This window comes from Loxodonta africana, chromosome 19 (assembly GCF_030014295.1).
Source record: "Loxodonta africana isolate mLoxAfr1 chromosome 19, mLoxAfr1.hap2, whole genome shotgun sequence".
Classification (NCBI taxonomy): domain Eukaryota; kingdom Metazoa; phylum Chordata; class Mammalia; order Proboscidea; family Elephantidae; genus Loxodonta; species Loxodonta africana.
The window spans coordinates 1,849,186-1,861,390 of NC_087360.1; the positions used below are offsets into that span (position 1 = coordinate 1,849,186).

The 12,205-nt window shown below is 46.0% G+C and overlaps 1 protein-coding gene across 1 annotated transcript in view; it reads right to left on the reverse strand.

Moving 5' to 3' along the window:
- Positions 1 to 317, reverse strand: part of PIWIL1 (piwi like RNA-mediated gene silencing 1) — a 33,093-nt gene extending 32,776 nt beyond the window's left edge. Inside the window, exon 1 of the mRNA XM_003421248.4 lies at positions 240 to 317. Coding sequence (XP_003421296.1) covers positions 240 to 317 — 78 coding nt within the window. The remainder of the gene's footprint in view (positions 1 to 239) is intronic.
- Positions 318 to 12,205: the final 11,888 nt, after the last annotated feature.

The following is a 12,205-nucleotide window of genomic DNA, read 5'->3' on the forward strand; positions in this document are numbered from 1 at the left end:
AGGGAACTATCTTATTCTTACAAGGAAATTTCTTCACAAGAAGTGTCACCAACTAAAGTCAAGAATTTTGAAAAGCTTCTAATCTCAGGAAATAGAACATTATCTTCCTTGTTCAGTTTTCACCTCCTTCATAGGACACCGCTTTTTATTTCTTTTCAGCAGCTTAAATTGATAAGGGTTCAACAGGCTCTTGGTTTGCCCAAGGTATTTTCCGTAACTAAAAGCTGTCAAGTACTCACTGCAGCAGGGCCAACGTGCTGCACCAGCTCCTGCCCTCGGGCCCTTCCTCTGGCTCTGGCTCTGGCTCGCCCAGTCATTTTTTATCTGAAAAGGAAAAATTGTGAAGACAATACTCAGTACATACAGTTACATTTGACCACTTCCACAATGCTACCTTTAAAGTTATTTATTGGAGATTCCAAAATAAGCGCCTGGGCCATTACATATTTTTCTGGTCTCTCTTAACCTACGCACAGTTTCTTAAGGTAACGTGCCTACGTTCTACAAAGTACTTACTGTGGACCAGGCACTGAGCGAGGTGGTAGGGCTAAAATGGTGAAATACGTCTGGGAAATTTATTTTAATACAAGCTTTAGTTTTCTCATTGATGTATTACAAACAGATACAGGAGTGAAAAAATGTTAAGAGAATTAAGGTACTGGTAACTGGCTTTTTCTTTTACATTTCCTATGTAATGTGCCGTTAAACTGGGAATTTCAGTCAGACATCGTAATTCTAATACATGCTGTGTCCCTCCTGGGTCTCCCCACAGTTCCACGTGTAGCTGTAATTCTGATACATGCTGTGCCCCTCCTGGGTTTCCCCACAGTTTCACGTGTAGCTTAACCTTAACACACCAAAACTGGTATTCTCCTACCTTGTTATTCATCTCCCATATTTCATTCTTGATTAGTGGCATTGCCATCAACTGTCTCTAAAGCTAATGACTGTGTCATTTATCTCTAAACCACTCCTCTACTGACCCTACACCTGGTCCAACAATTCTCTCCATCTCTTTAATATCTATGAGGTGCCTACTGTAAGCCTGGCTGTTCGGCACCAGATATATTACTGTGCATAACGGTGCCCTTCTTCCCTACCCTCCTGCAGAAGAAAGCAGGGTCATCAGGTTATTTTGGGTAGAGGCTTCAGAGCTAGACTGCCTGATCCAAGTCCTTCACAGCTGACATGAATGATCCTGAGCAAACTACATAACTCTGTGACACATGTCTCCACATGTAACATGGATTTATAACCTATCCTGTAGGGCAATTTTGAGGATCAAATGACAACACATGTAAGGCACTAAGATAACAAACAAAAACAAGCATACGGTGACCATTCAACAAATATTATTCCCAAGGGAAAAGGCAGATTAAAATTATTTACAAATTAAAAAAAAAATGTAATGAGCAAGCAGAATGTTCTTACCAAACACAAAGCAGGAACTAACTGACATGCTGAAGAGGACTGCCTCTAAGGAAGCTAGCCTTTAATCTGAGACGCAGAAGGGACTGGGGGCTGGAAGGTACACGGCAAGGAGTCCTTGGGACAAGTGGGAACAACTTGTGTCTAAGTGTTAAGAGCCTGGCTCGTCTGTGGAACTGAAGGGAGTCCAGTGTGATGGACTTGTAAGGAGGGGAGCTGATAAACTTTAAAGAAGGCAAGGAGCAGACTATCCAGACCTTACAGACAACAGTAAGGACCTTGGATTTGCCATTCAGTGCAATGAGAAGCCATAGAAGATTTTAAGTAGGGGAAGACATGCCAACATTTACACTTAAGATCACACTGCTTTAAATCAAGTTCTTTCTTTCCCGAGTTTTAACAGCTTCTAAAAGTCTTTGCTCCATGGTGATCTCCCTAGAAAGACAACTCTAATGATATACTCCAATTTTAAAGACCACTTCGACTCTAATGTTTTACAGCAGTAAAAAGCAAACACATTAGCTTACCACATAGAGATATACTGAATCAGAACCTCCAGTTTAACAAGACTCCCAGGTGATTCTTACGTATGATAAATTTTGACAACCACCGCTCTAGTAGTAGGGGCCCTTGCTGCACAGTGGTTAAATCACTTGGTTGCTAACCAAAAGGTCTGCAGTTAGAACTCACCAGCTGCTCTGTGGGAGACAGATGTGGCAGTCTGCTTTTGCAAAGATTCACAGCGCTGGAAACCCTATGGGGTCTCTATGAGTTGGAACCACTTCTGCAGCAGTGGGTTTGGGCTCTGCTAGTGGTTCTCAGAATCGGTCCCTAATCAGCAGCATTAGCATCTCCTGGGAGCTTGTTAGAAACGCAAATTGTCAGCAGGGGTTCAAACCAGAGCCAACTGGTTAAACGCCCTGGGTACACATGAAGATCCACTCAAGTGTCAGACCATTACAACTAATATTTAACCATATTTTAAATGATGTTGTAGTTTTATATGTATATCTGACAAAGCTATACATGCACTCTTATGTATTGGACATACTGTTGTATACGCTCAGTCTCTTACTGATGGTGTATAAAATCAAATTTGGGTATCTGTGCTTTTTAGAATCCAGCAAACATTACTTTCTTTCACTCACCAATCACAATCAGGTTCATGATTCACCATATACCATGGCACAGCCTTTGCCTAAAGTGCCTTACCTTCCTTTCTAAACCAGGAGAATTCAGTTTATCCTTTAAAGACAAGCCCAAATGCCATCTCTTTCACCTTTTCTACAAAGCTTTGTTTCAACCTATACGATTGATGTTACCACAATGCATGGTCATTAGTTTCTCTCTCACACACACACACTTAAGAACTCCTCCAGACTAGGTTGTTAATCACTATTTAGTCCTTAACACCTAGTCCAATGGTCAGCACCACAGCAGTGACTCTATGAAATAAATTTTTAAAAACCTAGTCATAAGCTGAACTCCCATCTCCAATAGGTAATACTTTAAAATAAGCACAGTGGTTCTCAAAGTCATTAATTGGCAGCATCTGCAGCACCTGGAACTTGCCAGAAAAGCAAACTAGGGAGGGCCCCACTCCCATCCCTACTGGATCAAAAATGGGAGTAGAGCACCCTCCAGGTGACAGGGATGCAGATAAAGCTTGAGAACCACTGTAGTGCACACACTACTCATAGAATCAAACACATTCTACCGTCATGATGACTGTCTGTCTCGATTTACCCAGTATAAAGCTGGCTGTCAGCTTCGTTTATACATAACCATTAGTGCTCTCTTGCAATCTGAAAAGGATCCCAGTTTGGATATCAGATTACACAGATTGTATAAACCCAGTGCCGTTGAGTCGATTGTACAGTCACTCCTAAAGTCACAATATAAGTTTGCGCTCCCGGCGCTACTGCCATGGATCAAAAAAACAGCAAACAAATGTTGCAGAGGCTGTGGGGAGACTGGAACTCTTTATGCACTGCTAGTGGGAATGCAAAATGGTACAACCAGTTTGAAAAACGATATGGCACTTCTTTAAAAAGGTAGAAATAAGAAATACCATACTATCCAGCAATCCCACTCCTAAGAATATATCCTAGAGAAGTAAAAGCCATCACGCTAACAGACATATGCACAACCATGTTCACTGCAGCATTGTTCACAATGACAAAAACATGGAAACAACCTAGATGCCCATCAACAGATGAATGGATAAACAAACTATGGTACCTACACACAATGGAGTATTATGTGATGATAAAGAAAAATGATGAATCTGTGCACCACCTCATAACATGGATGAAGCTGGAAGACATTATGCTGAGTGAAATAAGTCAATCACAAAAGGGCAAACAATGTATGAGACCACTACCATAAAAACTCATGAAAAGGTTTACACACAAAAAGAAGCAATCTGATGGTTACGAGGGAGGGGAGGGGTGGGTATGGAAAAACTCTAAACAGACAACAGATAAGTGGTAACTGTGGTAAAGTGTAGGACAGTACACAATACTGGGGAAGCCAGCATACTCTCTACAAGGCCAGGTCATGGAAGCTCCATAGACACATCCGAACTCCTTGAGGGGCCGAATTAGTGGGATGGGGGCTGCGGGGATCATGGTCTTGGGGAACATCTAGCTCAAATGGCATAACACAGTTTAAAATGAAAACGTTCTACATTCTACTTTGGTGAGTAGTGTCTGGGGTCTTAAAAGCCTGGGAGTGGCCATCTAAGATACTCCACTGGTCTCACCTCCTTCAGGAGCAAGGGAGAATGAAGAAAACCAAAGACACAAGGGCAAGATTAGTCCAAAGGATTGATGGACCACATCTACCACGGCCTCCACCAGACTGAGTCCAGTACAACTAGATGGTGCCCAGCTACCACCACTGATTGCTCTGACAGAGATCACAACAGAGGGTCCCGGACAGAGTTGGAGAAAAATGTAGAACACAATTCTAACTCACAAAAACAGACCAGACTTACTGGCCTGACAGAGACTAGAGAAACCCCTAGAGCATGGCCACAGGACAATCTTTTTGCGGAGTCATGAAGTCAATCCTGAGGTTCACCCTTCAGGCAAAGATCAGACAGGCCCATAAAACAAAATGAGACTAAAGGGGCACACCAGCCCAGGGCAGGTGGGGACAGGAAAGCTGGTAATATTGAGCCCAAGGTCGAGAAAGGAGTGTTCACATGTCGTGGGGTTGGTAACCAATGTCACAAAACAGTACGTATACTACTTGTTTAATGACAAGCCAGTTTGTTCTGTAAACCTTCACCTAAACTACAATTGAAAAAAAAAAAAAAGGTACTATGGAAACAGGAAAAAAAAAAGATCCTAAGTCTGTGCTTCCAATAATCACACTAACTGGAGAAGACAATCTGTATTTATACCAGAATGACTTCCATCTACGCAGCAGAACAAAGCACAAATCGAAATAAAGGCGCATACTGTTCCAGCTGGCTTTAGACAACACCCGTGCAGATACAAGGGTGGCGAAAACTCAGGGAGTGAATCTTGTTCCCCTGCCCAGACCCAACAGCCCCTTCCCTAGTCCTCCAACACCCCAAGAATGCCCCCCGCGTGGTCACTCACCTCTCGGCCTAATAAGCCCCCAGCCCCCCAAACACAGGACTGGCTCCCTCTTTGAGTCTAAGTCTGCTCCAAAGTCACCCAGCAAGGCCTTCCCTGTCCCTCCCCGAAACGTCACCCCCTGCTGCCTTTTTCCCCTTTGCAATCATTACATCTGCTCCACCGATTTTATTGCTCACCCCTCCCCCACTAAAACGCAAGCTCTTCCCAGGCAAAGGCTTTCCTTTGATCCACTCCTTTGTCCCCAGGGGCTAAGGCAGAGTCGGATCACACATACTTGAACATTAGGGGACACGTTAGAGTCCCTTAGCTCCGTCCTAGTCCAGGGGGCTCGCTCTGCAGAACTCGGCAGCCAGTGCTCCGGACCCCAGTCCTGCGGTCAGCGGGGAGGCAGCGAGGGGGACACAGGGACCCCGGCCGCCCTGCCCACCCGAGTGGAGCGCTGTGCTGTCCCCGCAGCGACCTGGCCCACCTGGAGGTGAACCCACCCACAGCCACCTGGAACCAGGGGCCAGGAGACGCGGAGGTGCACAGAAGCGGGTGCTTCATGACCTAAATGTTCTGAAAAGCCACCAGAAAGGCTTTATGTCGCCGAGAACAATTAAAACAGGGTCTGCAAGTAGCCCACCTTCCCGCTGGCCCGCACCCCCGCGGCCGGGGCCTCACCAGGTAGAGTGACAGAAGCAAACCTCCGCCGTCGGATGCTGTCGCGGAGTCAGCGGCTTCCTCAGGGCGCAAGTGACTGCAGATTCCGTCTCACAGCCGTCGCAACCCGCTGACCTCGCCCCTCACGCCTCACCCCTCACACCTCGCCCCTCACGCCTCACCCCACACGCCTACCCCTCGCCCCTCACCCCTCGCCCCTCACACCTCGCTCCTCACTCCTCGCCCCTGACACCTGACGCCTCACGCCTCACCCCTCGCCCCTCACCACCAACCCTTAACAGTCGCCGCTGCGCCAACGGTCATGGAGCCGCCGGATCCCTCCGCGCCAGAACTCCGCACCTCCGGACACCGCCCCCCAAAGTCCCCAGCCCTCCTCAGCTCGGCTGTCCCCTCGCCTGCAGCCTTGGGCTCCAACCTGTGAAGGATGGGGCACGCGGGTGCCAGGAGGAATAGGTGGGGCCCTCTTTTTCTGGGCGGACTGACACCGTCGCATAGGCGACAGGGGTTAGTAGCCTTGCACGTGACGTCGGGGCTAACGGCGAGCGGGCGGGCGCTCTCTGCGCTCTGATTGGCTGCCACGCGGCGGCGGTTTCCGACGGGGCGTGGCCAGAGAAGCCTCAGCGTCGGATAGTTGCCGGAGTGTGACCCGTGAGGCGGGGGCTGGTGGGGACGTTCCCAGGTCCTGGAGCTTGGCAGGCACGGAACCGGCCCTCAGGAACCTCTGAAATGGTGATGGGGCCTTGAGCACGGACCGGGCCCTCGGTAAACTCTGAAATTGTCATCGGGGCCTTGAGCACGGACCGGGCCCTCGGTAAACTCTGAAATTGCGATGGGGCCTTGAGCACGGACCGGGCCCTCGGTAAACTCTGAAATTGCGATGGGGCCTTGAGCACGGACCGGGCCCTCGGTAAACTCTGAAATTGCGATGGGGCCTTGAGCACGGACCGGGCCCTCGGTAAACTCTGAAATTGCGATGGGGCCTTGAGCACGGACCGGGCCCTCGGTAAACTCTGAAATTGTGATGGGGCCTTGAGCACTCTGCTGTAAAAAGTCGACTTGATCTCTGGCTGCCCCTAAAAATTGGAAGCAGTTTCACGGATTAAATATGGAAAGGAGATCTGCATTTTGCCCCCAAAGAAAATAAAATGCATGCCAAGGCTGGGATGCCATGTGGCTCTATACCTAACCGTTTAACTTTCCAAGTCAACAAACTTGTGTAAGGAGTGCGGGCGTACTAACGTGTAACGTGCTAACAGTGGTTCTCAGACGTCAGCCACATCAGCATCACCTGGCGGGCTTATCGAGCTCAGACTGCTGGTTCCCACCTCCATAGGTTCTGATTCAGTAGGTCTGAGGTGAGGCCCGATAATTTGCATTCCTGACAAGGTGCAGGGGATGCTGATGCTGCTGGTCCAGGGGCCACCCGGATATAAGGCACTGAGCTAGATACCTTTATCAGGAGTTTATTTCTTCACTGAGGCAAAATCAACAGGCTGTGAAAAAGAACAATTATTTGTCAAGCCGCAAAGTGGGATCATCGCTATCTAATTACGTGGCTTGTTAAATCCAGCAGTGACTTGATGTAGTTTCTATATAAAAGGGAGTAAGAGGATACGGAGCCCTGGTGGTGAAGTGGTTAGAAGTTCACCTGCTAACCAAAAGGTTGGCAGTTTGAACCCACCAGCTGCTCTTTAGAAACCCTATGGGACAGTTCTACTCTGCCCAATAAGGTTTCTATGAGTCGGAAGTGACTCGATGGCAACTTTTTCTTTTTTAAATAGGAAACCTGGTGGTGCAGTGGTTAAGTGCTCAGCTGCTAACTAACCAAAAGGTCGGCGGTTTAAACCCATTAGTTGCTCCTTGGGAGAAAGATGTGGCAATCTGCTTCCATGAAGGTTACAGACTTGGAAACCCTATGGGGCAGTTCTTCTCTGTCCTATAGGTTGCTTTGAGTCGGAATCGACTCCAAGGCAATGGGGTTTGGTTTGGGTGATAGGGGATATGGTTGCCTCTAGGAACTTGTCTTGAAGCTGCACTTATACAGCAAGCATATTATTTTTTATTCATACTTAAGAGTGTATACTGGGGGGGGGGGTGCGAGGTTGGAGAGGGCTAAAGTCTCCGTAAACCACCTCCCAAGTCTTGCAGTTCCAGCCACAGTATGAAGGAAGTAGGCTAGGTTTCATTATTCTCCACGCTAACTTGGTCATGAGAATCAGCTGGGGGAAGTTCTGAACGATAAAGTTCCCAGGTAATTCTGGCTCATTAGGTTTGAGAGCAAGGAGTTTTCCTGTAACAAGTGATGCCAGGGGATTCTTATGCTCAGGGAAGTATGAGAAATCTGGGGAAGATCTGTGTTTCTGACATCATTCACACTTTCAGGATTTATGAGAAATAGCAGGAAATTCAAAAGGAGGAGTATTTTTTGGGAAAAAAATGGCTTGTCAATAAATTTCACTTAAAAAAAAAACAAAAACAGACGCTGGAGTATAATACCAGCCTTAACTTTTTCCAGAAGGATTTAGAGATTGATCAGAAAGATGTTCGGTAGCCTTGCCAGCAGGTGGCGCACTAAAACAAGAAAGAAACATTCACAGCCACAACTCAAAGGGAAGAGAAATACCCTGAATGGACGTTAGAGGGTAGAAGTTTAACATTTGTTTTCTCCGTTTATTTTTTCTACATGCCTTAACTCCCTGTAACTGGTAAGATCCACTATTCATGTGAAATATCACTGGCTTTTGGTGGTGTGGAAGGCTGTCTTGATGTGTATAACGTATGAAATGGTTGGTTTCTAAAGATGTAAGTTGTGATACAGCAGCATATAGACAAAACCCCCAACTCTTCTGATGGTGCAAACATTGCATCTCACAAAACTCACCTAACATTTAAAAAGAAAAAGGTACAGGGAGAAATGGGCAAAACATTGACTTTTTAAAAAGTTTCTATATTGACAGAACTACCAGGACTCTAATGGTATCAGAATAAAATACCAGCACTTAACTGTGCTCATGCAGAACCTGTAGATAGACCAAAAGGCAGTTGTTCAAATAGAACAAAGGGATAATATGTGGTTTCAAATCAGTAAAGGTGTGAGCCAGGGTTGTATACTTTCACCATACTTATTCAATCTGTATGCTGAGCAAATAATCTGAGAAGCTGGAGTATTTGAAGAAGAATGGGCCATCAGGATTGGAGGAAGACTCATTAACAACCTGCAATATATATATGACACAACCTTGCTTGCTGAAAGTGAAGAGGACTTGAAGCAATTGCTGATGAAGATCAAAGACCACAGCCTTCAGTATGGATTGCACCTCAACATAAAAAAACAAAAATCCTCACAACTGGACCAATGAGCAACATCATGATAAACGGAGAAAAGATCGAGGTTGTCAAGGATTTCATTTTACCTGGCTCTACAATCGACACCCGTGGAAGCTGCAGTCAAATCAAACAACGTATTGCATTGGGCAAACGTGCTGCAAAAGTCCTCTTTGAAGTGTTAAAAAGCAAAGATGTCACTTTGAGGACTGAGGTGCACCTGACCTAAGCCATGGTATTTTCAGTGGCTTCATATGCATGTGAAAACTGGGCGATGAATAAGGAAGACTGAAGAAGAATTGGCACCTTTGAATTATGATGTTGGCAAAGAAGAACTGCCAGGAGAACGAACAAATCTGTCTTAGAAGAAGCACAGCCAGAATGCTCCTTAGAAGCAACTTTGGACATGTTATCAGGAGAGACCAGTCCCTGGAGAAGGACATCAGGCTTGGTAAAGTAGAGGGCCAGTGAGAAAGAAGAAGATGCTCAGTGAGATGGATTGACACAGTGGCTGCAACGAGGGGCTAAAGCACAGCAACGATAGTGAGGATGGCATGGGACCGAGCAGCGCGTCCTTCTGTTGTCCATAGGGTTGCTAGGATTTGGAACAGACCCCATGGCAACTAACAACGACAAGAACGACAAAATACCAGCAGGTCACCAGCTAACATGGCCCTGCAGGGCACAGCCCCACCTACCTCTCCAGCCAACAGCATCCATGCCATTCACGAGCTTCCTCACTGTCCAACCTTTCTTTCTAGTCTGTCTTAGTCTGGAAACTCTGCTGAAGCCTGTCCACTAAGGGTGACCCTTCTGGTATTTGAAATACCAGTGGCGTAGCAGTACATGTATATTATAAATAACTACAAATATATTAGGTATGCATGTTCAGCATTTTTTCCCATTACACATCAAAACCAGTTTGGAGACAAGTAGCCTATAAGATAAAGACTATATTCCACAATGTGGCAGAGCCAACCCTCTGTCTACTTGTCTGACCTTGTACAGTTTCATGAACATAACAAAGAGACAGTGTCTTCCTGCCTCTTGGCTTTGTTGCATACGGTGCCCAGAGATGCTCTAGCTGTCCCGTGACTATGAGAAAAACTACAGGAGAGAAAGTTTCTTTATTGTTTACTGCAGCTGAGTCGGGGTTTTCTGTCATTGCAGCCTGTCAGGGGCTGAATTATGTCCCCCCCCAAAATGTGTGTATCAATTTGGCTGGGCCATGATTCCCAGTATTGTGTGATTGTCCTCTATTTTGCGATTGTAATTTTATGTTAAAGAGGATTAGGGTGGGATTGTAACATACTTACTAAGGTCACATCCCTGATCCAGAGTAAAGGGAGTTTTCCTGAGGTGTGGCCTGCACCACCTTTTACCTTGTAAGAGATAAAAAGGAAGGGAAGCAAGCAGAGAATTGGGAACCTCATACCACCAAGAAAGCAGCGCCAGGAGCAGAGTGCGTCCCTAGGACCTGAGGTTCCTGTGCTGAGATGCTCCCAGACCAAGGGAAGACTGATGACAAGGACCTTCCTCCAGAGCCAACAGAGAGAGAAAGGCTTCCCCTGGAGCTGGTGCTCTGAATTCGGACTTCTAGCCCACTGGACTGTGAGAGAATAAAATTCTCTTTGTTAAAGCCACTCACTTGTGGTATTTCTGTTATAGCAGCACTAGGTGACTAAGACACAGCCCAAACACTGTAACTGATGCAGTGGTTCCCAAGCCGTCATGTGGCTCAGAATCACCTGGGAGCTTGTTGAAGGCCAATCCCCGGGCCCAAGCTCCACCAACTGAGCCAGAGTCTATAGAATTTAGGAATCTCTGCTTTTAAAAGGCTTTCCAGTTGATTCTGATGCCAATAGATCAAGGTCAAACTTTGAGAAACACTGCCAAGTTATGTTTTTAGAGCTATGTGTTTTGATCAGAAATGAAATTCGGAATTTAGTTAAGGACACACATAATTTCAACAAAAGTGAAATCGAACTAGGTACACTTCAAAGGGTAACTATTTTGAGGTAAATAAGTATCCTAAAGAAGTGTTCTTTCTTCCATGGCTCATTGGCCTCTATTCTGAACAAACGGAACCTCTCATCTAAGTCATTTTATATGTTAGTAGAAAATGACACAAAGGTTCAGCTTCTGTTCTATGCAGAGGATACACATGAGAGAGAGAGAGAGCACTTTGAAAAAAGTCATTCAAAATCAAGGTCAGAGTACTTTAAATGATGGTAATAAAATTACATAAATATAATTAAGTTTGTTGGTAGCAATTTCCAGTTCCCTCTATGTTTAGTAGCCTGGTTGCCATTGATTTCTAACTAGTATAAAGTATGTCTCTTTCAGAAAGTGTTGGGCGTGTGAACTGACCAGTAGCAGAGGCAGAAGTGATCTGGGTCATGACCTGTCAGCCTAATCTAATCTGCATTATTTTTAATCGTTTGTGTGTCAACGCCTTTGAAATGTCTTCCATCTTCAATTTTTAAGACCTCATGGGAGCTAACAACAACATATTACTAAAACCAAAACCTGTTGCCATCGAATTAATTCTGACTCATAGGGACCCTATGGGACAGAGTAGAACTGCCCCATAGGATTTCCAAGGCTGAAATCTTTTTTTTTTTTCATTGTGCTTTAATTGAAAGTTTATAAATCAAGTCAGTCTCTCACACAAAAACCCATATACACCTTGCTACACACTCCCAATTACTCTCCCCCTAACGAGGCAGCCCACTGTCTCCCTCCACTCTCTCTTTTCGTGTCCATTTCACCAGCTTCTAACCCCCTCCACCCTCTCATCTCCCCTCCAGGCAGGAGATGCCAACATCGTCTCAAGTGTCCACCTGATCCAAGGAACTCACTCCTCACCAGCATCCCTCTCCAACCCATTGTCCAGTCCAATCCATGTCTGAAGAGTTGGCTTCAGGCATGGTTCCTGTCCTGGGCCAACAGAAGGTCTGGGGACCATGACCACCGGGGTCCTTCTAGTCTCAGTCAGACCATTAAGTCTGGTCTTATGAGAATTTGGGGTCTGCATGCCACTGCTCTCCTGCTCCGTCAGGGGTTCTCTGTTGTGTTCCCTGCCAGGGCAGTCATCAGTCATAGCTGGGCACCATCTAGTTCTTCTGGTCTCAGGATGATGTAGTCTCTGGTTCATGGGGCCCTTTCTGTCTCTTGGG